Source organism: Salmo salar, chromosome ssa18 (genome assembly GCF_905237065.1).
Source record: "Salmo salar chromosome ssa18, Ssal_v3.1, whole genome shotgun sequence".
NCBI classification, from domain to species: domain Eukaryota; kingdom Metazoa; phylum Chordata; class Actinopteri; order Salmoniformes; family Salmonidae; genus Salmo; species Salmo salar.
The window spans coordinates 82,169,503-82,196,984 of NC_059459.1; the positions used below are offsets into that span (position 1 = coordinate 82,169,503).

The following is a 27,482-nucleotide window of genomic DNA, read 5'->3' on the forward strand; positions in this document are numbered from 1 at the left end:
ATCAGAGCTTGGAGAAGCCTAATTACTAAATGGTCACGTGGAATTTGACTGCCTTCATTTCTTGTAACTGCCGGTAATACAGTCCTACTCCTTCCTCCATTTCCCAGAAATGGACTGGTTCAGATAATCACACCAACAATAAAGTAAGTAAATCAACAGTTTAATCTCTGGATTTCTTCATGCATTTATATGGGGCGTGAATCAGTTCCTGTCGTACAGTAAAGACAACTGTCCGTCTTTTCAAAGACTTCATTCCAACGCCTTTCATCTACAATTAGACAAAAAACATTAACATCCAGAATCAGCTGCAAAGAAATAACATTTAGTGAATGAGTATGTATATACACACACCTTGGTGGAACAGTTGCTAGCAGTTGATAGCAGTGCCTGGTGGAGTCTCCGTACCCTGAATCTTCTGTCCAGTAGTGGTCACACACCAACAGTAACCTACCAGAAATAGACATGTTGCACATACAATATTTACTGTAACATTCAACTGAATTGGAGAATTTAGTGTGTGTATATGTGCGTCCGTGTTAACCTGTAGAGCCCGAACATTGCTTAGGGGTGTATCGTCCAGCGCCGTCACACGTGGGGATGTAGGCTCCAATTGGGCCATGTGTCGCGGCATATCTAGCACGCTCACAGGGGGTCATGGTAACGTAGCATCTGGACACAGGTAACATAGATTGATTGTAATGTGGACATAACATTGCAGCACATGCATGCCGGAATCTTGGGTTGCGTCCCATATGGGCCCTGGTCAGAAGTATTTTATACAGAGTATGTTCCATTTCAGATGTAACCTAGGTACTTCCTGGCTAAATACTGAAATTGCGCTACTTGTTTAAAAGCCCTGTGCAGTCAATTCAGTTTCTGTCTTTTGTATAACAGCTGATGAAACTAAGACTGAAAGTGGGGGTAAGTTGTGTCAGTGTTACTTCCTGACAATCCAATCATACATCCAGTTGAATGATCAAACCATTCATATCAGAATACCTCAGTCCAGCATCTAGACACCAATATACATCTCTGGAACAAGAGGAGTGGCAGGTAGCCTAGCGGTTAGAGAGTTGGGCCAGTAACACAAAGGTTCCTAGTTTTAATCCCTGAATGTCAAGTTAAAATATCTGTCTATGTGCCCTTGAGCAAGACAACCTTCTCTCCAGTGTCACGGTTGATAATGGCTGCCCAAGGGACAACTGGTTATGAAACAAAACATTAATACGTACGTGTGTGAATAGGACAGATCAACACCCACTAACGTTTTTATTCAAATGTTGGTGAGTAAGTGTGAGGTACATCACTCTTACCTCCCAGAGCAAAAGCTGTGCTAACAAGCAGAATGATGGTCAATATCACCATGGTGATAGTCTCCTGAGAGGGCGAGAGAGAGAGAGCGAACAAGATTAGTTGAGCATTTTAAATCATCTGGAATGGCTGTGGGTACTAGAGGAGAGGTTGAGGAAACCCTGTGTTAAGTACAAAACTTATGCAACAATTGCTAAACCCAGTCCTGAGGACCCCAACAAGCGAGTATCGGCAACACGGCGCGCTACGATTCTTCCACTAAAATTCAGGTATCATCTAATCTATTGTATGTGGTTGAAGAGCCTGGCACACAGGAATATGAATCCTTCCCAAATGGCTCCTCATTCCTTATGTAGTGAACCACCTTTGACGAGGGCCCACAGTGCACTACGCAGGGAAGGGGAAGCAGACTAGATCTTGACAGAGACTTCTATTCACTACAAAGGTAACTATTAGTCTTGCTCTTAAATTCAGGGGGTCGACCCACAAAAGGGTCATATATAGTGCACTACACTTGACCAGGGCCACATAAGATTAACGTGCCATTTGAGAGGCAGCAAGTCTACTAAATAATATCACAAGCTCACCTTCTGCACTCTTCCAAGGGATTCACTGGTTGTCTCTCTGTTGTCTGTGAGTTATGGTCTACCTCTTCCACCTCTCCTTTTAAAGGATCTGTCACAGGTGTGACTAGTTGCCTCATTAACCCAACAAGAGATCCCGATGTCGGCCATTAGCTGGTGGTGTAAAGTACTTATGTAAAAATTCTTTAAAGTACTACTTAAGTAGTATTTTGGGGTATCTTTACTTTACTACTTCTATTTATTTCAACTTTCACTTCACTACATTCCTAAAGAAAATAATGTACTTTTTACTCCATACATTTTCCCCGACACCCAAAAGTACTCGTTAGATTTTGAATGATTAGCAGGACAGAAAAAATGGTCTAATTCACACACTTATCAAGAGAACATCCCTGGTCATCCCTACTGCCTCTGATCTAACAGACTCACTAAACACAAATGCTTCCTTTGCAAATTATGTCTGAGAGTTGGTGTGACACTGGCTATCCGTAATCAAATAAAAAAACAAGAAAATGGTGCCGTCTGGTTTGCTTAATATAATGAATTTGAAATGATTTATACTTTTACTTTTGAACTTAAGTATATTTTATCAATTACATTTCATGTTGATACTTCAGTATATTTGCTGAAACTTTTAAAACTTTACTCAAGTAATATTTACTGGGTGATTTACACTTTTACTTGAGTCATTTTCTCTGAAGGAATCTTCATAGGCAGTGAAGAGAGTAGTAGAGGAAGATGGGTCCAGTTTCAAGGGATCCTGAGAGGCTCCCTGTGAGTATGCCGAGGCCAATAGAGAGTGATAGGAATAACATGTGTTTCAGTAAGGTTGGTTTCTTAGCATTCATAGCCATGGTTATCAACTGTACCGCTGAAATGGAACATAAATCACTGAAAATATATGTTGTGGCGGTAGCTGCAGATAACTCGTTGGGTTATGAGATTTTACCGCAGAAGAGTTATAAGGTGTGATGAACGATAGTGTCCCGTTTTCCCAGGCTGCCGGCCTGCTGTAGGACAAAGCCCATGCGGTAGAACTCAGCTCACGTAGACTTGCATCCTAGCCCATGTAGACTTGCATCTTCAGAGCGTAGCTGGATTGTGCGTCACATGCAATCAATCGAATCAATCAAATTGATTGATAAAGCCCATCTTACGTCAGCTGATGTCACAAAGTGCTGTACAGAAACCCAGCCTAAAACCCCAAACAGCAAGCATTGCAGGTGTAGAAGCACGGTGGATAGGAAAAACTCCCTAGAAAGGCCAGAACCTAGGAAGAAACCTAGAGAGGAACCAGGCTATGAGGGGTGGCCAGTCCTCTTCTGGCTGTGCCAGGTGGAGATTATAACAGAACATGGCTAAGATGTTCAAATGTTCATAGATGACCAGCAGGGTCAAATAATAATAATCACAGTTGTCGTCGATCATTCAGAGTATCTCTATCGCTCCTGCTGTCTCTAGAGAGTTGAAAACAGCAGGTCTGGGACAGGTAGCACGTCCGGTGAACAGGTCAGGGCTCGATAGCCGCAGCAGAACAGTTGAAACTGGAGCATCAGCATGGCCAGGTGGACTGGGGACCACCCATATCTTGTTGTTGGGGACCACCACCCATAAAAAAACAGTTTCTGGCTAAAGAGACAAGACTAACAAGGGAAATCCATGAACTAATAGTACAGGTAGATAGCAATAAAAAAATATACTACAGAGGTACAAAATAAGTTAGAGAAAAAACAAATCGAACATGTGGAACTTATTCAAGAACAATCTAATGTAATCTATTACAAAAATAAAGCAAAGTGTATGGAATATGGAGAAAAATGCAGCAATTATTCCTGAATCTCCCATACAGGAACGCTAACAAAAATGATTTGCATAAAATCGTTACTGAAGACGGAGTCATCTATGATTCTCCCAATGATATTTTAGAAGAGGAAGCTAATTATTTTAGGCAGATGTTCACTTTTCCGTCTCATCCTTTCCCACTGAATGAAGATTGTACATTTACATTTAAATTTGAACATTTAGCAGATGCTCTTATCCAGAGCGACTTACAGTAGTGAATGCATACATTTCATAAATTTTTTTTCCTCCGTATTATGGTAAGCAATTCTTTCCAAATAATATAAAAACTGGAAAATTAACAAATGTACAGAAAGATCAGTGCGAAGACCAAATTACAGAAGAAAAACGTTATGAAACTATTAAATCCTTTCAGTCTGGGAAAATCCCAGGGCTTGATGGCATACCGGTAGAGGTATATCAAGTTTTTTTTGTTATATACTAAAAGCTCCATTGTTAGATTTGTTTTAACTACTCCTATATAAATGGTAGTTTGTCAGGTATTCAGCAGGAAGGTCTGATTTCTCTATTATTAAAACACTACCCAGATGGCAAATATAAAGACCCAGTCTATCTAAAAAACTGGAGGCCCCTTACACTTCAATGTTGTGATGTAAAAATACTAGCAAAATGCATAGCACTCAGAATTTAAAGGGTTTTACCTGGTATTGTTCATCATGATCAGACAGTTTTTTTTACATGGACGATACATTGGAGATTATATACGACAACTACTAGACATAATAGAACATCATGAAACGTATAATAAGCCAGGAATGGTATTTATAGCGGATTTTCAAAAGGCATTTGATAAAGTAAAACTGGATTTTATTTATAAATGCCTGGATTTTTTCAATTTCGGCAATTCTCTTATAAAATGGGTAAAAATAATGTATAGCAACCCCAGGTGTAAAATAGTAAAATAACGGCTACTTCTCAGAGAGTTTTGAATTGTCAAGAGGAATTAAACAAGGGTGTCCGTGGTCACCATATCTATTCGTTATGGCCATCGAAATGTTAGCTATGAAAATCAGATCCAATAACAACATTAGAGGATTAGATATCCAAGGTTTAAAACAAAGGTGTCCATTTAAATTAAGTCCGCAAGCTAGATCTCTGCAATGTGTCATTGAAGATCTAGATAACTTTTCTGTACTCTCTGGACATAAACCTAATTATGATAAGTGTTCAATATTATGTATTGAATCCTTCAAAAATTCGACTTTTACATTATCCTGCAGTTTACCCATAAAATGGGCTGATGGTGAAGTAGACATACTCAGTATTCATATCACAAAAGATATAAATAAGCTCTACACAATGAATTTCAAAATAGAATGTGCCCATCTATATAATGAATATGAATTGGGTGGGTTGAGATTATTAAACATAAAAGCACTAAACCTCTCTCTAAAAGCTTCACTCATTCAAAGGTTTTACTTGAACCCTATATGGTTCTCAAGTAGATTACTAAGAAAAGCTCATCCATTGTTTAACCTCTATGGGACCGGCGGGACGAATTCGTCCCACCTACGTAACATCCACTGCCAGCCTGTGGCGCGATTTTCAAAATCTTCAAAATCCTATTACTTCAATTTCTCAAACATATGACTATTTTACAGCCATTTAAAGATAAGACTCTCGTTAATCTAACCACACTGTCCGATTTCAAAAAGGCTTTACAACGAAAGCAAAACATTAGATTATGTCAGCAGAGTACCAAGCCAGAAATAATCAGACACCCATTTTTCAAGCCAGCATATAATGTCACCAAAACCCAGAAGACAGCTAAATGCAGCACTCACCTTTGATGATCTTCATCAGATGACAACCCTAGGACATTATGTTATACAATACATGCATGTTTTGTTCAATCAAGTTCATATTTATATCAAAAACCAGCTTTTTACATTAGCATGTGACGTTCAGAACTAGCATACCCCCCGCAAACTTACGGGGAATTCGCTAACATTTTACTAAATTACTCACGATAAACGTTCACAAAAAGCATAACAATTATTTTAAGAATTATAGATACAGACCTCCTCTATGCACTCGATATGTCCGATTTTAAAATAGCTTTTTGGTGAAAGCACATTTTGCAATATTCTAAGTACATAGCCCAGGCATCACGGGCTCGCTATTTAGACACCCGGCAAGTTTAGCACTCACCATAATCATATTTACTATTATAAAAATGTCATTACCTTTTGTTGTCTTCGTCAGAATGCACACCCAGGACGTCTACTTCAATAACAAATGTTGGTTTGGTCCAAAATAATCCATCGTTATATCCGAATAGCGGCGTTTTGTTCGATGCGTTCCAGACACTATCCGAAATAGTAAAGAAGTGTCGCGCGCTTGGCGCAATTCCTGACAATAAAATTCAAAGTATTCCATTGCCGTACGTCGAAGCATGTCAACCGCTGTTTAAAATCAATTTTTACGTCATTTTTCTCGTAGAAAAGCGATAATATTCCGACAGGGAATCTCCTTTTCGGCAAACAGAGGAAAAAATCCCAAAGGCGGGGGCGGTCGGGGTCACGCGCATAAGCTAGTGTCTCTTGATGGGCCACTTGAGAAAGGCGATAATGTGTTTCAGCCTGGGGCTGGAATGACGACATTCTCTTTTTTCCCGGGCTATGAGAGCCTATGGAAGACGTGGGAAGTGTCACGTTAGAGCAGAGATCCTTAGTAAATGATAGAGATGGCAAAGAAGTTCCAGAAATGGTCAGACAGGCCACTTCCTGTAAAGGAATCTCTCAGGTTTTGACCTGCCATTTGAGTTCTGTTATACTCACAGACACCATTCAAACAGTTTTAGAAAATTTAGGGTGTTTTCTATCCATATGTAATAAGTATATGCATATTCTAGTTACTGAGTAGGAGTGGTAACCAGATTAAATCGGGTATGTTTTTTATCCAGCCGTGTCAATGCTGCCCCCTAGCCCTAACAGGTTAAAAATGGCCATTTTGCCTTTGTGCAAATTGCCATGTCTCATTTTCGATTAATTGAAAATGATACTTTTTTCAAAGTATCTCTCTTTTTCAAACAAGCATTGCAGAGCTGGCTACAATTTCTATGTCACCCCCCTGAAAAGATAAAACAAATATTACAACACATATTATGGCTGAAGTCAAATGTGCTGGTTGATAAAATACCTGTATTTATGGGAAATATGTTTGAACAGGGTATTTTGTTCATAAATGGAGGAGGCAAGTGGCAGCGGGAGGAGGTAGGGAACTGGTCTGTCTGCCCAACATAAAGGATCAAAACTTGCGGAGGAATAAAAATAGCATAAATAGGAAAGTATACCAGTTTCATTTGAGGACCAGGATGTTGACAACTGCGCCATACAGATTGCAAAGTAGTTGGGAAGAGATTTGAGTTGATATATAAAACGCAAGATTCAAGACTTCGTGCTTTTCAGCTAAAATGATTATATAGAATTCTTGCTACCAACAAAATGCTGAATATTTGGGTAATAAAATCATCGAAGCTCTGCAGATTTTGTTGTGAGGATACAGAATCAATAGACCATTTGTTTTGGTATTGCCCTCAGGTAGCCTGTTTCTGGTCTCGGGTTCAGGAATGGCTGAAAATGCAGTCAATTACTAATATACTAAAACTCTTAGTAAAAGTATTTATCTTCAACTCGCAATCTGTGGATTCTATTCGATTACATAGATTGATATTGTACGTTAAACATCACAGCATAGTTGAAAGATATGTGTTGCGTGGAAACCCGAAGTGGGTGGCCAGCAGAGATACATGGGATGGGCTGAGGGAAGCTGAGGGTTGGTATGTGGAATTGGAGACAAGTGGGAGTGGAGTTGCTGTGTGGGAGATAGAATGATGGTCAAAGATAAAAGTCCAAATAAAACATTTTAAAAAGTACATTTGAATGACACTAAGTGGCAGTGTTTTTACAACAAATGCCGGTTTGCCTGAGGCTGATGCCGTGCAAGTGTTTGTGAACATGCATATACACACACTCTCATTCAAATAAACACATACATGTAATAGTGCCAGACATGCACACAAACATTTACAGTTGGCGTTGCTGTTATGATTTAATTGTCCTTGATATCCTTTGTTTTAAATTGCATTGTTGTTTGCTGTTTTCTTCTGTCTTTTCCTTTTTTCTCTCTTTAGTTCATTCTCATGGTTGTTGGTGCATTGGGGGGTTCTTGGGGGTGGGGAATGGAATTAATTGTATTTTTTATTTTTTATTATTTTTCTTCCTGGGGGGGGCTGTGGGAGGGGTCTCGAATGGTTGAGGGACAGCTATTGGGGAACTGTGGGGGGGGATCTTGGAGGGTTCGGGATCAAGTTTTTGGCCTGGTGGTAGATCGGCCAACATTACATTTACATTTTAGTCATTTAGCAGACACTCTTATCCAGAGCGACTTACAGTAGTGAATACATACATTTCATTTCATGCATTTTTTTTTTTGTACTGGGAATCGAACCCACAACCCTGGCATTGCACACACCAAGCTCTACCAACTGAGCCACAGGGAGGGCTCAACATGCCCTTGAGCAGAGAATTGACCCTGGATGCTTCTGTGTGTCGCTCTGAATGGGAATCTGTTGGACGACTGGGATGATGTAGTTATTGAGCGGCTTCACTGCAAGTATATTGTATGTTTCGAATATTCAATAAAGTAAAAAAAATAATTAATAAAATATTTTAATAAAAAAGGACTCAGCCCACGCAGTATTTATGGATCCCCATTAGCTGCTGCCAAGGCAGAAGCTACTCATCCTGGGGTTCAGCAAAATCAAGGCAGTTATACCTTTTAAAGACATTACCATACATTCATAACAGATTTCACAACATATTAAGTGTGTGCCCTCAGGCCTCTACCACATATCTATAACACAAAATCCAAGCGTACATGGGTGTATGTTATCGTGTGTTTGTATGCATGTGTTGCTTCAGTGTATTTTTATCCGTTTTTTTAAATCTAATCTTACTGCTGGCATGAGTTTCTTGATGTGGAATAGAGTTCCATGTAGTACTGTGCACCTCCCATAGTCTGTTCCGGAAAGTAGTATCTTGGCAGCAATTCGAACATGAAGGCCTGATTCACGCAGTCTCCTCCGAACAGTTGATGTTGAGGTGTCTTACTTGAACTCTGTGAAACACATATTCTAAGACTGGTATCTCTATTGAACATATCCTCTGCAAGAGAGGTAACTCTGGGTCTTCCTTTCCTGTGGTGAGCCTCATGAGTCATCGTAGCTCTTGGTTTTTGAGACTAAGAACTTTGAACGTTTCTTTAAGTGCAATGTTCCGCATTGACTGACCTTCCTGTCTTAAAGTAAAGGGCTGTTTCTCTTTGCATTGAGCTGTTCTTGCCATAATATGGACTTGGGCTTAAAATAACAAATAGGGCTATTTTCTGTATACCACCCCTACCTTGTCACAACTGATCAGCTCTTACGCATTGAGGAAAGAAATTCCACAAATTAAGTCACACCCGTTAACCTGTTAGGGCTAGGGGGCAGTATTTGCACGGCTGGATAAAAAAATGTACCCGATTTAATCTGGTTACTAATCCTACCCAGTAACTAGAATATGCATATACTTATTATATATGGATAGAAAACACCCTAAAGTTTCTAAAACTGTTTGAATGGTGTCTGTGAGTATAACAGAACTCATTTGGCAGGCAAAACCCTGAGACATTTTCTGACAGGAAGTGGATACCTGATGTGTTGTATTACCTTTAAACCTATGCCATTGAAAAACACAGGGGCTGAGGAATATTTTGGCACTTCCTATTGCTTCCACTAGATGTCACCAGCCTTTACAAAGTGTTTTGAGTCTTCTGGAGGGAGATCTGACCGAACAAGAGCCATGGAACGATGATGGCCCATTAGACACCTGGCGCGCGAGTTCATGTTGGGTACCCTCGTTCCAATACGTTATAAAAGAGAATGCATTCGTCCACCTTGAATATTATTCATGTTCTGGTTAAAAAAGGCCCTAATGATTTATGCTATACAACGTTTGACATGTTTGAACGAACGTAAATATATTTTTTCCCCCTCGTTCATGAAGTGAAGTCCGGCGGGCTTAGATCATGTGCTAACAAGACGGAGATTTTTGGACATAAATGATGAGCTTTTTTGAACAAAACTACATTCGTTATGGACCTGTGATACCTGGAAGTGACATCTGATGAAGAGAATCAAAGGTAATGGATTATTTACATAGTATTTTCGATTTTAGATCTCCCCAACATGGCGGCTAGTCTGTATCGCAACGCGTATTTTTCTGGGCGCAGTGCTCAGATTATTGCAAAGTGTGATTTCCCAGTAAGGTTATTTTTAAATCTGGCAAGTTGATTGCGTTCAAGAGATGTAAATCTATAATTCTTTAAATGACAATATAATATTTTACCAATGTTTTCTCATTTTAATTATTTAATTTGTGGTGCTGACTTGAATGCCGGTTATTGGAGGGAAACGATTTCCTGAACATCAACGCCACAGTAAAACGCTGTTTTTGGATATAAATATGAACTTGATAGAACTAAAAATGCATGCATTGTCTAACACAATGTCCTAGGAGTGTCATCTGTTGGAGATTGTAAAAGGTTAGTGCATAATTTTAGCTGATTTTATGGTTTTGGTGACGCCTGTCTTTGAATTGGCACAACATTACACACAACTCTTGAAAATGTACTGTCCTAACATACTCTAAATTTATGCTTTCGCCGTAAAACCTTTTTGAAATCGTAAAACGTGGTTAGATTAAGGAGATGTTTATCTTTCAAAGGGTGTAAAATAGTTGTATGTTTGAAAAATTTGAATTTTGACATTTATTTGGATTCAAATTTGCCGCTCTTGAAATGCACCTGCTGTTGATGGAGTGCACGACGGGTGGGACGCTTGCGTCCCACATAGCCCATAGAGGTTAAATCCTTTCAGTCTGGGAAAATCCCAGGGCTTGATGGCATACCGGTAGAGGTATATCAAGTTTTTTTTGTTATATACTAAAAGCTCCATTGTTAGATTTGTTTTAACTACTCCTATAGAAATGGTAGTTTGTCAGGTATTCAGCAGGAAGGTCTGATTTCTCTATTATTAAAACACTACCCAGATGGCAAATATAAAGACCCAGTCTATCTAAAAAACTGGAGGCCCCTTACACTTCAATGTTGTGATGTAAAAATACTAGCAAAATGCATAGCACTCAGAATTTAAAGGGTTTTACCTGGTATTGTTCATCATGATCAGACATTTTTTTTTACATGGACGATACATTGGAGATTATATACGACAACTACTAGACATAATAGAACATCATGAAACGTATAATAAGCCAGGAATGGTATTTATAGCGGATTTTGAAAAGGCATTTGATAAAGTAAAACTGGATTTTATTTATAAATGCCTGGATTTTTTCAATTTCGGCAATTCTCTTATAAAATGGGTAAAAATAATGTATAGCAACCCCAGGTGTAAAATAACGGCTACTTCTCAGAGAGTTTTGAATTGTCAAGAGGAATAAACAAGGGTGTCCGTGGTCACCATATCTATTCGTTATGGCCATCGAAATGTTAGCTATGAAAATCAGATCCAATAACAACATTAGAGGATTAGATATCCAAGGTTTAAAACAAAGGTGTCCATGTATTTCGATGGCTCAAGTTTTAAATTAAGTCCGCAAGCTAGATCTCTGCAATGTGTCATTGAAGATCTAGATAACTTTTCTGTACTCTCTGGACATAAACCTAATTATGATAAGTGTTCAATATTATGTATTGAATCCTTCAAAAATTCGACTTTTACATTATCCTGCAGTTTACCCATAAAATGGGCTGATGGTGAAGTGGACATACTCAGTATTCATATCACAAAAGATATAAATAAGCTCTACACAATGAATTTCAAAATAGAATGTGCCCATCTATATAATGAATATGAATTGGGTGGGTTGAGATTATTCAACATAAAAGCACTAAACCTCTCTCTAAAAGCTTCACTCATTCAAAGGTTTTACTTGAACCCTATATGGTTCTCAAGTAGATTACTAAGAAAAGCTCATCCATTGTTTAAAAATGGCCATTTTGCCTTTGTGCAGATTGCCATGTCTCATTTTCGATTAATTGAAAATGATACTTTTTTCAAAGTATCTCTCTTTTTCAAACAAGCATTGCAGAGCTGGCTACAAGTTCTATGTCACCCCCCTGAAAAGATAAAACAAATATTACAACACATATTATGGCTGAAGTCAAATGTGCTGGTTGATAAAATACCTGTATTTATGGGAAATATGTTTGAACAGGGTATTTTGTTCATAAATGATATTGTAAATTGGAATGGTAGAATTATGGCCTTCATGGAGTTATCAGAACTGTAAGGAAAGGTCTGCTCAATCCAAGAGTACAACCAATTGATTACAGCATTACCCCAAAAATGGAGGAGGCAAGTGGCAGCGGGAGGAGGTAGGGAACTGGTCTGTCTGCCCAACATAAAGGATCAAAACTTGCGGAGGAATAAAAATAGCATAAATAGGAAAGTATACCAGTTTCATTTGAGGACCAGGATGTTGACAACTGCGCCATACAGATTGCAAAATAGTTGGGAAGAGATTTGAGTTGATATATAAAACGCAAGATTCAAGACTTCGTGCTTTTCAGCTAAAATGATTATATAGAATTCTTGCTACCAACAAAATGCTGAATATTTGGGTAATAGAATCATCGAAGCTCTGCAGATTTTGTTGTGAGGATACAGAATCAATAGACCATTTGTTTTGGTATTGCCCTCAGGTAGCCTGTTTCTGGTCTCAGGTTCAGGAATGGCTGAAAATGCAGTCAATTACTAATATACTAAAACTCTTAGTAAAAGTATTTATCTTCAACTCGCAATCTGTGGATTCTATTCGATTACATAGATTGATATTGTACGTTAAACATCACAGCATAGTTGAAAGATATGTGTTGCGTGGAAACCCGAAGTGGGTGGCCAGCAGAGATACATGGGATGGGCTGAGGGAAGCTGAGGGTTGGTATGTGGAATTGGAGACAAGTGGGAGTGGAGTTGCTGTGTGGGAGATAGAATGATGGTCAAAGATAAAAGTCCAAATAAAACATTTAAAAAAGTACATTTGAATGACACTAAGTGGCAGTGTTTTTACAACAAATGCCGGTTTGCCTGAGGCTGATGCCGTGCAAGTGTTTGTGAACATGCATATACACACACTCTCATTCAAATAAACACATACATGTAATAGTGCCAGACATGCACACAAACATTTACAGTTGGCGTTGCTGTTATGATTTAATTGTCCTTGATATCCTTTGTTTTAAATTGCATTGTTGTTTGCTGTTTTCTTCTGTCTTTTCCTTTTTTCTCTCTTTAGTTCATTCTCATGGTTGTTGGTGCATTGGGGGGTTCTTGGGGGTGGGGAATGGAATTAATTGTATTTTTTATTATTTTCTTCCTGGGGGGCTGTGGGAGGGGTCTCGAATGGTTGAGGGACAGCTATTGGGGAACTGTGGGGGGGATCTTGGAGGGTTCGGGATCAAGTTTTTGGCCTGGTGGTAGATCGGCCAACATTACATTTACATTTTAGTCATTTAGCAGACACTCTTATCCAGAGCGACTTACAGTAGTGAATACATACATTTCATGCATTTTTTTTGTACTGGGAATCACACCAAGCTCTACCAACTGAGCCACACGGAGGGCTCAACATGCCCTTGAGCAGAGAATTGACCCTGGATGCTTCTGTGTGTCGCTCTGAATGGGAATCTGTTGGACGACTGGGATGATGTAGTTATTGAGCGGCTTCACTGCAAGTATATTGTATGTTTCGAATATTCAATAAAGTAAAAAAAATTAAAATATTTTAATAAAAAAGGACTCAGCCCACGCAGTATTTATTATGGATCCCCATTAGCTGCTGCCAAGGCAGAAGCTACTCATCCTGGGGTTCAGCAAAATCAAGGCAGTTATACATTTTAAAGACATTACCATACATTCATAACAGATTTCACAACATTAAGTGTGTGCCCTCAGGCCTCTACCACATATCTATAACACAAAATCCAAGCGTACATGGGTGTAGTGTGTATGTTATCGTGTGTTTGTATGCATGTGTTGCTTCAGTGTATTTTTCTCCGTTTTTTTAAATCTAATCTTACTGCTGGCATGAGTTTCTTGATGTGGAATAGAGTTCCATGTAGTACTGTGCACCTCCCATAGTCTGTTCCGGAAAGTAGTATCTTGGCAGCAATTCGAACATGAAGGCCTGATTCACGCAGTCTCCTCCGAACAGTTGATGTTGAGGTGTCTTACTTGAACTCTGTGAAACACATATTCTAAGACTGGTATCTCTATTGAACATATCCTCTGCAAGAGAGGTAACTCTGGGTCTTCCTTTCCTGTGGTGAGCCTCATGAGTCATCGTAGCTCTTGGTTTTTGAGACTAAGAACTTTGAACGTTTCTTTAAGTGCAATGTTCCGCATTGACTGACCTTCCTGTCTTAAAGTAATGGGCTGTTTCTCTTTGCATTGAGCTGTTCTTGGGCTTAAAATAACAAATAGGGCTATTTTCTGTATACCACCCCTACCTTGTCACAACTGATCGGCTCTTACGCATTGAGGAAAGAAATTCCACAAATTAAGTCACACCCGTTAATTGAAATGCATTCCATGAATCTGGTTGAGAGAATGCCAAGAGTGTACAAAGCTGTCAAGGCAAAGGGTGGCTACTTTGAAGAATCTCAATATATTTTGGTTTAAGATGTGATTCCATGTGTTATGTCATAGTTGAAAATATTAGATGAAAACCCTGGAATGAGTAGGTGTGTTCAAACTTTTGACTGGTACTGCAAATATAGTAGATCTAACCTATAGAAAGCTGATGGGATCCTCTTTCTAATAGAAGCCATGAGGCAGTTCTCAGACAATTGCATAGGTTATAGAAATGTTGCGCAACATGAGCTCATGAAATGTTTTACATTTGCATTGATGTCAGAGTGATTAGAGGGACAATAGAGTGCTGAGTACCAGGCAACTAATGACCATCACCAGCATCAGAGCTTGGAGAAGCCTAATTACTAAATGGTCACGTGGAATTTGACTGCCTTCATTTCTTGTAACTGCCGGTAATACAGTCCTACTCCTTCCTCCATTTCCCAGAAATGGACTGGTTCAGATAATCACACCAACAATAAAGTAAGTAAATCAACAGTTTAATCTCTGGATTTCTTCATGCATTTATATGGGGCGTGAATCAGTTCCTGTCGTACAGTAAAGACAACTGTCCGTCTTTTCAAAGACTTCATTCCAACGCCTTTCATCTACAATTAGACAAAAAACATTAACATCCAGAATCAGCTGCAAAGAAATAACATTTAGTGAATGAGTATGTATATACACACACCTTGGTGGAACAGTTGCTAGCAGTTGATAGCAGTGCCTGGTGGAGTCTCCGTACCCTGAATCTTCTGTCCAGTAGTGGTCACACACCAACAGTAACCTACCAGAAATAGACATGTTGCACATACAATATTTACTGTAACATTCAACTGAATTGGAGAATTTAGTGTGTGTATATGTGCGTCCGTGTTAACCTGTAGAGCCCGAACATTGCTTAGGGGTGTATCGTCCAGCGGCGTCACACGTGGGGATGTAGGCTCCAATTGGGCCATGTGTCGCGGCATATCTAGCACGCTCACAGGGGGTCATGGGTCGTAACGTAGCATCTGGACACAGGTAACATAGATTGATTGTAATGTGGACATAACATTGCAGCACATGCATGCCGGAATCTTGGGTTGCGTCCCATATGGGCCCTGGTCATTAGTATTTTATACGGAATATGTTCCATTTCAGATGTAACCTAGGTACTTCCTGGCTAAATACTGAAATTGCGCTACTTGTTTAAAAGCCCTGTGCAGTCAATTCAGTTTCTGTCTTTTGTATAACAGCTGATGAAACTAAGACTGAAAGTGGGGGTAAGTTGTGTCAGTGTTACTTCCTGACAATCCAATCATACATCCAGTTGAATGATCAAACCATTCATATCAGAATACCTCAGTCCAGCATCTAGACACCAATATACATCTCTGGAACAAGAGGAGTGGCAGGTAGCCTAGCGGTTAGAGAGTTGGGCCAGTAACACAAAGGTTCCTAGTTTTAATCCCTGAATGTCAAGTTAAAATATCTGTCTATGTGCCCTTGAGCAAGACAACCTTCTCTCCAGTGTCACGGTTGATAATGGCTGCCCAAGGGACAACTGGTTATGAAACAAAACATTAATACGTACGTGTGTGAATAGGACAGATCAACACCCACTAACGTTTTTATTCAAATGTTGGTGAGTAAGTGTGAGGTACATCACTCTTACCTCCCAGAGCAAAAGCTGTGCTAACAAGCAGAATGATGGTCAATATCGCCATGGTGATAGTCTCCTGAGAGAGAGAGAGAGCGAACAAGAGCGAGATTAGTTGAGCATTTTAAATCATCTGGAATGGCTGTGGGTACTAGAGGAGAGGTTGAGGAAACCCTGTGTTAAGTACAAAACTTATGCAACAATTGCTAAACCCAGTCCTGAGGACCCCAACAAGCGAGTATCGGCAACACGGCGCGCTACGATTCTTCCACTAAAATTCAGGTATCATCTAATCTATTGTATGTGGTTGAAGAGCCTGGCACACAGGAATATGAATCCTTCCCAAATGGCTCCTCATTCCTTATGTAGTGAACCACCTTTGACGAGGGCCCACAGTGCACTACGCAGGGAAGGGGAAGCAGACTAGATCTTGACAGAGACTTCTATTCACTACAAAGGTAACTATTAGTCTATGCTCTTAAATTCAGGGGGGGTCATATATAGTGCACTACACTTGACCAGGGCCACATAAGATTAACGTGCCATTTGAGAGGCAGCAAGTCTACTAAATAATATCACAAGCTCACCTTCTGCACTCTTCCAAGGGATTCACTGGTTGTCTCTCTGTTGTCTGTGAGTTATGGTCTACCTCTTCCACCTCTCCTTTTAAAGGATCTGTCACAGGTGTGACTAGTTGCCTCATTAACCCAACAAGAGATCCCGATGTCGGCCATTAGCTGGTGGTGTAAAGTACTTATGTAAAAATTCTTTAAAGTACTACTTAAGTAGTATTTTGGGGTATCTTTACTTTACTACTTCTATTTATTTCAACTTTCACTTCACTACATTCCTAAAGAAAATAATGTACTTTTTACTCCATACATTTTCCCCGACACCCAAAAGTACTCGTTAGATTTTGAATGATTAGCAGGACAGAAAAAATGGTCTAATTCACACACTTATCAAGAGAACATCCCTGGTCATCCCTACTGCCTCTGATCTAACAGACTCACTAAACACAAATGCTTCCTTTGCAAATTATGTCTGAGAGTTGGTGTGACACTGGCTATCCGTAATCAAATAAAAAAACAAGAAAATGGTGCCATCTGGTTTGCTTAATATAATGAATTTGAAATGATTTATACTTTTACTTTTGAACTTAAGTATATTTTATCAATTACATTTCATGTTGATACTTCAGTATATTTGCTGAAACTTTTAAAACTTTACTCAAGTAATATTTACTGGGTGATTTACACTTTTACTTGAGTCATTTTCTCTGAAGGAATCTTCATAGGCAGTGAAGAGAGTAGTAGAGGAAGATGGGTCCAGTTTCAAGGGATCCTGAGAGGCTCCCTGTGAGTATGCCGAGGCCAATAGAGAGTGATAGGAATAACGTGTTTCAGTAAGGTTGGTTTCTTAGCATTCATAGCCATGGTTATCAACTGTACCGCTGAAATGGAACATAAATCACTGAAAATATATGTTGTGGCGGTAGCTGCAGATAACTCGTTGGGTTATGAGATTTTACCGCAGAAGAGTTATAAGGTGTGATGAACGATAGTGTCCCGTTTTCCCAGGCTGCCGGCCTGCTGTAGGACAAAGCCCATGCGGTAGAACTCAGCTCACGTAGACTTGCATCCTAGCCCATGTAGACTTGCATCTTCAGAGCGTAGCTGGATTGTGCGTCACATGCAATCAATCGAATCAATCAAATTGATTGATAAAGCCCATCTTACGTCAGCTGATGTCACAAAGTGCTGTACAGAAACCCAGCCTAAAACCCCAAACAGCAAGCATTGCAGGTGTAGAAGCACGGTGGATAGGAAAAACTCCCTAGAAAGGCCAGAACCTAGGAAGAAACCTAGAGAGGAACCAGGCTATGAGGGGTGGCCAGTCCTCTTCTGGCTGTGCCAGGTGGAGATTATAACAGAACATGGCTAAGATGTTCAAATGTTCATAGATGACCAGCAGGGTCAAATAATAATAATCACAGTTGTTGTCGATCATTCAGAGTATCTCTATCGCTCCTGCTGTCTCTAGAGAGTTGAAAACAGCAGGTCTGGGACAGGTAGCACGTCCGGTGAACAGGTCAGGGCTCGATAGCCGCAGCAGAACAGTTGAAACTGGAGCATCAGCATGGCCAGGTGGACTGGGGACCACCCATATCTTGTTGTTGGGGACCACCACCCATAAAAAAACAGTTTCTGGCTAAAGAGACAAGACTAACAAGGGAAATCCATGAACTAATAGTACAGGTAGATAGCAATAAAAAAATATACTACAGAGGTACAAAATAAGTTAGAGAAAAAACAAATCGAACATGTGGAACTTATTCAAGAACAATCTAATGTAATCTATTACAAAAATAAAGCAAAGTGTATGGAATATGGAGAAAAATGCAGCAATTATTCCTGAATCTCCCATACAGGAACGCTAACAAAAATGATTTGCATAAAATCGTTACTGAAGACGGAGTCATCTATGATTCTCCCAATGATATTTTAGAAGAGGAAGCTAATTATTTTAGGCAGATGTTCACTTTTCCGTCTCATCCTTTCCCACTGAATGAAGATTGTACATTTACATTTAAATTTGAACATTTAGCAGATGCTCTTATCCAGAGCGACTTACAGTAGTGAATGCATGCATTTCGTACATTTCATACATTTTTTTCCCCGTATTATGGTAAGCAATTCTTTCCAAATAATATAAAAACTGGAAAATTAACAAATGTACAGAAAGATCAGTGCGAAGACCAAATTACAGAAGAAAAACGTTTTGAAACTATTAAATCCTTTCAGTCTGGGAAAATCCCAGGGCTTGATGGTATACCGGTAGAGGTATATCAAGTGTTTTTTTTATATACTAAAAGCTCCATTGTTAGATTTGTTTTAACCTGTTAGGGCTAGGGGGCAGTATTGACACGGCTGGATAAAAAACATACCCGATTTAATCTGGTTACCACTCCTACCCAGTAACTAGAATATGCATATACTTATTACATATGGATAGAAAACACCCTAAAGTTTCTAAAACTGTTTGAATGGTGTCTGTGAGTATAACAGAACTCAAATGGCAGGTCAAAACCTGAGAGATTCCTTTACAGGAAGTGGCCTGTCTGACCATTTCTTGAACTTCTTTTCCATCTCTATCTTTTACTAAGGATCTCTGCTCTAACGTGACACTTCCCACGTCTTCCATAGGCGCTCAGAGCCCGGGAAAATACAGAATGTCGTCATTCCAGCCCCAGGCTGAAACACATTATCGCCTTTCTCAAGTGGCCGATCAAGGGACTCTGGGCTTATGCGCGTGACCCAACCGCCCCCGCCTTTGTGATTTTTTCCTCGGTTTGCCGAAAAGGAGATTCCCTGTCGGAATATTATCGCTTTTCTACGAGAAAAATGGCGTAAAAATTGATTTTAAACAGCGGTTGACATGCTTCGAAGTACGGTAATGGAATATTTAGAATTTTATTGTCACGAATTGCGCCATGCGCGCGACACTTCTTTACCATTTCGGATAGTGTCTGGAACGCACGAACAAAACGCCGCTATTCGGATATAACGATGGATTATTTTGGACCAAACCAACATTTGTTATTGAAGTAGCAGACCTGGGAGTGCATTCTGACGAAGACAACAAAAGGTAATCAAACTTTTATAATAGTAAATATGATTATGGTGAGTGCTAAACTTGCCGGGTGTCTAAATAGCGAGCCCGTGATGCCTGGGCTATGTACTTAGAATATTGCAAAATGTGCTTTCACCAAAAAGCTATTTTAAAATCGGACATATCGAGTGCATAGAGGAGGTCTGTATCTAAAATTCTTAAAATAATTGTTATGCTTTTTGTGAACGTTTATCGTGAGTAATTTAGTAAAATGTTAGCGAATTCCCCGGAAGTTTGCGGGGGGTATGCTAGTTCTGAACGTCACATGCTAAGCTGGTTTTTGATATAAATATGAACTTGATTGAACAAAACATGCATGTATTGTATAACATAATGTCCTAGGGTTGTCATCTGATGAAGATCATCAAAGGTGAGTGCTGCATTTAGCTGTCTTCTGGGTTTTGGTGACATTATATGCTGGCTTGAAAAATGGGTGTCTGATTATTTCTGGCTTGGTACTCTGCTGACATAATCTAATGTTTTGCTTTCGTTGTAAAGCCTTTTTGAAATCGGACAGTGTGGTTAGATTAACGAGAGTCTTGTCTTTAAATAGCTGTAAAATAGTCATATGTTTGAGAAATTGAAGTAATAGGATTTTTAAGGTTTTGAAATTCGCGCCACAGGCTGCAAGTGGCTGTTACGTAGCTATGAAAATCAGATCCAATAACAACATTAGAGGATTAGATATCCAAGGTTTAAAACAAAGGTGTCCATGTATTTCGATGGCTCAAGTTTTAAATTAAGTCCGCAAGCTAGATCTCTGCAATGTGTCATTGAAGATCTAGATAACTTTTCTGTACTCTCTGGACATAAACCTAATTATGATAAGTGTTCAATATTATGTATTGAATCCTTCAAAAATTCGACTTTTACATTATCCTGCAGTTTACCCATAAAATGGGCTGATGGTGAAGTAGACATACTCAGTATTCATATCACAAAAGATATAAATAAGCTCTACACAATGAATTTCAAAATAGAATGTGCCCATCTATATAATGAATATGAATTGGGTGGGTTGAGATTATTCAACATAAAAGCACTAAACCTCTCTCTAAAAGCTTCACTCATTCAAAGGTTTTACTTGAACCCTATATGGTTCTCAAGTAGATTACTAAGAAAAGCTCATCCATTGTTTAAAAATGGCCATTTTGCCTTTGTGCAGATTGCCATGTCTCATTTTCGATTAATTGAAAATGATACTTTTTTCAAAGTATCTCTCTTTTTCAAACAAGCATTGCAGAGCTGGCTACAATTTCTATGTCACCCCCCTGAAAAGATAAAACAAATATTACAACACATATTATGGCTGAAGTCAAATGTGCTGGTTGATAAAATACCTGTATTTATGGGAAATATGTTTGAACAGGGTATTTTGTTCATAAATGATATTGTAAATTGTAATGGTAGAATTATGGCCTTCATGGAGTTATCAGAATTGTAAGGAAAGGTCTGCTCAATCCAAGAGTACAACCAATTGATTACAGCATTACCCCAAAAATGGAGGAGGCAAGTGGCAGCGGGAGGAGGTAGGGAACTGGTCTGTCTGCCCAACATAAAGGATCAAAACTTGCGGAGGAATAAAAATAGCATAAATAGGAAAGTATACCAGTTTCATTTGAGGACCAGGATGTTGACAACTGCGCCATACAGATTGCAAAATAGTTGGGAAGAGATTTGAGTTGATATATAAAACGCAAGATTCAAGACTTCGTGCTTTTCAGCTAAAATGATTATATAGAATTCTTGCTACCAACAAAATGCTGAATATTTGGGTAATAGAATCATCGAAGCTCTGCAGATTTTGTTGTGAGGATACAGAATCAATAGACCATTTGTTTTGGTATTGCCCTCAGGTAGCCTGTTTCTGGTCTCAGGTTCAGGAATGGCTGAAAATGCAGTCAATTACTAATATACTAAAACTCTTAGTAAAAGTATTTATCTTCAACTCGCAATCTGTGGATTCTATTCGATTACATAGATTGATATTGTACGTTAAACATCACAGCATAGTTGAAAGATATGTGTTGCGTGGAAACCCGAAGTGGGTGGCCAGCAGAGATACATGGGATGGGCTGAGGGAAGCTGAGGGTTGGTATGTGGAATTGGAGACAAGTGGGAGTGGAGTTGCTGTGTGGGAGATAGAATGATGGTCAAAGATAAAAGTCCAAATAAAACATTTAAAAAAGTACATTTGAATGACACTAAGTGGCAGTGTTTTTACAACAAATGCCGGTTTGCCTGAGGCTGATGCCGTGCAAGTGTTTGTGAACATGCATTTGTGAACACACTCTCATTCAAATAAACACATACATGTAATAGTGCCAGACATGCACACAAACATTTACAGTTGGCGTTGCTGTTATGATTTAATTGTCCTTGATATCCTTTGTTTTAAATTGCATTGTTGTTTGCTGTTTTCTTCTGTCTTTTCCTTTTTTCTCTCTTTAGTTCATTCTCATGGTTGTTGGTGCATTGGGGGGTTCTTGGGGGTGGGGAATGGAATTAATTGTATTTTTTATTTTTTATTATTTTTCTTCCTGGGGGGGCTGTGGGAGGGGTCTCGAATGGTTGAGGGACAGCTATTGGGGAACTGTGGGGGGGATCTTGGAGGGTTCGGGATCAAGTTTTTGGCCTGGTGGTAGATCGGCCAACATTACATTTACATTTTAGTCATTTAGCAGACACTCTTATCCAGAGCGACTTACAGTAGTGAATACATACATTTCATGCATTTTTTTTGTACTGGGAATCACACCAAGCTCTACCAACTGAGCCACACGGAGGGCTCAACATGCCCTTGAGCAGAGAATTGACCCTGGATGCTTCTGTGTGTCGCTCTGAATGGGAATCTGTTGGACGACTGGGATGATGTAGTTATTGAGCGGCTTCACTGCAAGTATATTGTATGTTTCGAATATTCAATAAAGTAAAAAAAATTAAAATATTTTAATAAAAAACGACTCAGCCCACGCAGTATTTATTATGGATCCCCATTAGCTGCTGCCAAGGCAGAAGCTACTCATCCTGGGGTTCAGCAAAATCAAGGCAGTTATACATTTTAAAGACATTACCATACATTCATAACAGATTTCACAACATATTAAGTGTGTGCCCTCAGGCCTCTACCACATATCTATAACACAAAATCCAAGCGTACATGGGTGTATTTTATCGTGTGTTTGTATGCATGTGTTGCTTCAGTGTATTTTTCTCCGTTTTTTTAAATCTAATCTTACTGCTGGCATGAGTTTCTTGATGTGGAATAGAGTTCCATGTAGTACTGTGCACCTCCCATAGTCTGTTCCGGAAAGTAGTATCTTGGCAGCAATTCGAACATGAAGGCCTGATTCACGCAGTCTCCTCCGAACAGTTGATGTTGAGGTGTCTTACTTGAACTCTGTGAAACACATATTCTAAGACTGGTATCTCTATTGAACATATCCTCTGCAAGAGAGGTAACTCTGGGTCTTCCTTTCCTGTGGTGAGCCTCATGAGTCATCGTAGCTCTTGGTTTTTGAGACTAAGAACTTTGAACGTTTCTTTAAGTGCAATGTTCCGCATTGACTGACCTTCCTGTCTTAAAGTAATGGGCTGTTTCTCTTTGCATTGAGCTGTTCTTGGGCTTAAAATAACAAATAGGGCTATTTTCTGTATACCACCCCTACCTTGTCACAACTGATCGGCTCTTACGCATTGAGGAAAGAAATTCCACAAATTAAGTCACACCCGTTAATTGAAATGCATTCCATGAATCTGGTTGAGAGAATGCCAAGAGTGTACAAAGCTGTCAAGGCAAAGGGTGGCTACTTTGAAGAATCTCAATATATTTTGGTTTAAGATGTGATTCCATGTGTTATGTCATAGTTGAAAATATTAGATGAAAACCCTGGAATGAGTAGGTGTGTTCAAACTTTTGACTGGTACTGCAAATATAGTAGATCTAACCTATAGAAAGCTGATGGGATCCTCTTTCTAATAGAAGCCATGAGGCAGTTCTCAGACAATTGCATAGGTTATAGAAATGTTGCGCAACATGAGCTCATGAAATGTTTTACATTTGCATTGATGTCAGAGTGATTAGAGGGACAATAGAGTGCTGAGTACCAGGCAACTAATGACCATCACCAGCATCAGAGCTTGGAGAAGCCTAATTACTAAATGGTCACGTGGAATTTGACTGCCTTCATTTCTTGTAACTGCCGGTAATACAGTCCTACTCCTTCCTCCATTTCCCAGAAATGGACTGGTTCAGATAATCACACCAACAATAAAGTAAGTAAATCAACAGTTTAATCTCTGGATTTCTTCATGCATTTATATGGGGCGTGAATCAGTTCCTGTCGTACAGTAAAGACAACTGTCCGTCTTTTCAAAGACTTCATTCCAACGCCTTTCATCTACAATTAGACAAAAAACATTAACATCCAGAATCAGCTGCAAAGAAATAACATTTAGTGAATGAGTATGTATATACACACACCTTGGTGGAACAGTTGCTAGCAGTTGATAGCAGTGCCTGGTGGAGTCTCCGTACCCTGAATCTTCTGTCCAGTAGTGGTCACACACCAACAGTAACCTACCAGAAATAGACATGTTGCACATACAATATTTACTGTAACATTCAACTGAATTGGAGAATTTAGTGTGTGTATATGTGCGTCCGTGTTAACCTGTAGAGCCCGAACATTGCTTAGGGGTGTATCGTCCAGCGGCGTCACACGTGGGGATGTAGGCTCCAATTGGGCCATGTGTCGCGGCATATCTAGCACGCTCACAGGGGGTCATGGGTCGTAACGTAGCATCTGGACACAGGTAACATAGATTGATTGTAATGTGGACATAACATTGCAGCACATGCATGCCGGAATCTTGGGTTGCGTCCCATATGGGCCCTGGTCAGAAGTATTTTATACGGAATATGTTCCATTTCAGATGTAACCTAGGTACTTCCTGGCTAAATACTGAAATTGCGCTACTTGTTTAAAAGCCCTGTGCAGTCAATTCAGTTTCTGTCTTTTGTATAACAGCTGATGAAACTAAGACTGAAAGTGGGGGTAAGTTGTGTCAGTGTTACTTCCTGACAATCCAATCATACATCCAGTTGAATGATCAAACCATTCATATCAGAATACCTCAGTCCAGCATCTAGACACCAATATACATCTCTGGAACAAGAGGAGTGGCAGGTAGCCTAGCGGTTAGAGAGTTGGGCCAGTAACACAAAGGTTCCTAGTTTTAATCCCTGAATGTCAAGTTAAAATATCTGTCTATGTGCCCTTGAGCAAGACAACCTTCTCTCCAGTGTCACGGTTGATAATGGCTGCCCAAGGGACAACTGGTTATGAAACAAAACATTAATACGTACGTGTGTGAATAGGACAGATCAACACCCACTAACGTTTTTATTCAAATGTTGGTGAGTAAGTGTGAGGTACATCACTCTTACCTCCCAGAGCAAAAGCTGTGCTAACAAGCAGAATGATGGTCAATATCGCCATGGTGATAGTCTCCTGAGAGAGAGAGAGACGAACAAGAGCGAGATTAGTTGAGCATTTTAAATCATCTGGAATGGCTGTGGGTACTAGAGGAGAGGTTGAGGAAACCCTGTGTTAAGTACAAAACTTATGCAACAATTGCTAAACCCAGTCCTGAGGACCCCAACAAGCGAGTATCGGCAACACGGCGCGCTACGATTCTTCCACTAAAATTCAGGTATCATCTAATCTATTGTATGTGGTTGAAGAGCCTGGCACACAGGAATATGAATCCTTCCCAAATGGCTCCTCATTCCTTATGTAGTGAACCACCTTTGACGAGGGCCCACAGTGCACTACGCAGGGAAGGGGAAGCAGACTAGATCTTGACAGAGACTTCTATTCACTACAAAGGTAACTATTAGTCTATGCTCTTAAATTCAGGGGGGGTCATATATAGTGCACTACACTTGACCAGGGCCACATAAGATTAACGTGCCATTTGAGAGGCAGCAAGTCTACTAAATAATATCACAAGCTCACCTTCTGCACTCTTCCAAGGGATTCACTGGTTGTCTCTCTGTTGTCTGTGAGTTATGGTCTACCTCTTCCACCTCTCCTTTTAAAGGATCTGTCACAGGTGTGACTAGTTGCCTCATTAACCCATCAAGAGATCCCGATGTCGGCCATTAGCTGGTGGTGTAAAGTACTTATGTAAAAATTCTTTAAAGTACTACTTAAGTAGTATTTTGGGGTATCTTTACTTTACTACTTCTATTTATTTCAACTTTCACTTCACTACATTCCTAAAGAAAATAATGTACTTTTTACTCCATACATTTTCCCCGACACCCAAAAGTACTCGTTAGATTTTGAATGATTAGCAGGAATGAAAAAATGGTCTAATTCACACACTTATCAAGAGAACATCCCTGGTCATCCCTACTGCCTCTGATCTAACAGACTCACTAAACACAAATGCTTCCTTTGCAAATTATGTCTGAGAGTTGGTGTGACACTGGCTATCCGTAATCAAATAAAAAAACAAGTAAATGGTGCCGTCTGGTTTGCTTAATATAATGAATTTGAAATGATTTATACTTTTACTTTTGAACTTAAGTATATTTTATCAATTACATTTCATGTACATTTCATACTGATACTTCAGTATATTTGCTGAAACTTTTAAAACTTTACTCAAGTAATATTTACTGGGTGATTTACACTTTTACTTGAGTCATTTTCTCTGAAGGAATCTTCATAGGCAGTGAAGAGAGTAGTAGAGGAAGATGGGTCCAGTTTCAAGGGATCCTGAGAGGCTCCCTGTGAGTATGCCGAGGCCAATAGAGAGTGATAGGAATAACATGTGTTTCAGTAAGGTTGGTTTCTTAGCATTCATAGCCATGGTTATCAACTGTACCGCAGAAATGGAACATAAATCACTGAAAATATATGTTGTGGCGGTAGTTGCAGATAACTCGTTGGGTTATGAGATTTTACCGCAGAAGAGTTATAAGGTGTGATGAACGATAGTGTCCCGTTTTCCCAGGCTGCCGGCCTGCTGTAGGACAAAGCCCATGCGGTAGAACTCAGCTCACGTAGACTTGCATCCTAGCCCATGTAGACTTGCATCTTCAGAGCGTAGCTGGATTGTGCGTCACATGCAATCAATCGAATCAATCAAATTGATTGATAAAGCCCATCTTACGTCAGCTGATGTCACAAAGTGCTGTACAGAAACCCAGCCTAAAACCCCCAAACAGCAAGCATTGCAGGTGTAGAAGCACGGTGGATAGGAAAAACTCCCTAGAAAGGCCAGAACCTAGGAAGAAACCTAGAGAGGAACCAGGCTATGAGGGGTGGCCAGTCCTCTTCTGGCTGTGCCAGGTGGAGATTATAACAGAACATGGCTAAGATGTTCAAATGTTCATAGATGACCAGCAGGGTCAAATAATAATAATCACAGTTGTCGTCGATCATTCAGAGTATCTCTATCGCTCCTGCTGTCTCTAGAGAGTTGAAAACAGCAGGTCTGGGACAGGTAGCACGTCCGGTGAACAGGTCAGGGCTCGATAGCCGCAGCAGAACAGTTGAAACTGGAGCATCAGCATGGCCAGGTGGACTGGGGACCACCCATATCTTGTTGTTGGGGACCACCACCCATAAAAAAACAGTTTCTGGCTAAAGAGACAAGACTAACAAGGGAAATCCATGAACTAATAGTACAGGTAGATAGC

General features: G+C 39.7%; 2 protein-coding genes across 2 annotated transcripts; both read right to left on the bottom strand.

Annotated features, from left to right (window-relative positions):
* Nucleotides 1–144: 144 nt before the first annotated feature.
* Nucleotides 145–16,814, bottom strand: LOC123728676 (equistatin-like). The gene is made up of 8 exons (XM_045700621.1): nt 16,684–16,814; nt 16,112–16,175; nt 15,336–15,467; nt 15,163–15,241; nt 1,314–1,328; nt 542–669; nt 352–447; nt 145–268 (listed from the first exon to the last, which is right to left on the bottom strand). The coding sequence occupies exons 2-7, from the start codon at nt 16,161–16,163 to the stop codon at nt 368–370; spliced, it is 486 nt and encodes a 161-aa protein (XP_045556577.1). The 5' UTR covers nt 16,164–16,175; nt 16,684–16,814; the 3' UTR covers nt 145–268; nt 352–367.
* A 7,230-nt stretch (nt 16,815–24,044) lies between these two features.
* Nucleotides 24,045–25,900, bottom strand: LOC123728777 (equistatin-like). The gene is made up of 5 exons (XM_045701707.1): nt 25,789–25,900; nt 25,218–25,281; nt 24,442–24,573; nt 24,252–24,347; nt 24,045–24,168 (listed from the first exon to the last, which is right to left on the bottom strand). Exons 2-4 carry the CDS (start codon nt 25,267–25,269, stop codon nt 24,268–24,270), a joined length of 264 nt encoding a protein of 87 aa, XP_045557663.1. The 5' UTR covers nt 25,270–25,281; nt 25,789–25,900; the 3' UTR covers nt 24,045–24,168; nt 24,252–24,267.
* Between the last annotated feature and the right edge of the window lie 1,582 nt (nt 25,901–27,482).

Bases quoted from the DNA above. Each gene is read 5' to 3' on its own strand.
- LOC123728777 (XM_045701707.1), bottom strand. From the start codon at position 25,269: ATGGCGATATTGACCATCATTCTGCTTGTTAGCACAGCTTTTGCTCTG. The intron at 24,574-25,217 runs GTAAGAGTGATG...ACCTGTGTCCAG, and splicing joins CACAGCTTTTGCTCTGGGAG to ATGCTACGTTACGACCCATG. The intron at 24,348-24,441 runs GTTAACACGGAC...TATTTCTGGTAG, and splicing joins GCAATGTTCGGGCTCTACAG to GTTACTGTTGGTGTGTGACC.
- LOC123728676 (XM_045700621.1), bottom strand. From the start codon at position 16,163: ATGGCGATATTGACCATCATTCTGCTTGTTAGCACAGCTTTTGCTCTG. The intron at 15,468-16,111 runs GTAAGAGTGATG...ACCTGTGTCCAG, and splicing joins CACAGCTTTTGCTCTGGGAG to ATGCTACGTTACGACCCATG. The intron at 448-541 runs GTTAACACGGAC...TATTTCTGGTAG, and splicing joins GCAATGTTCGGGCTCTACAG to GTTACTGTTGGTGTGTGACC.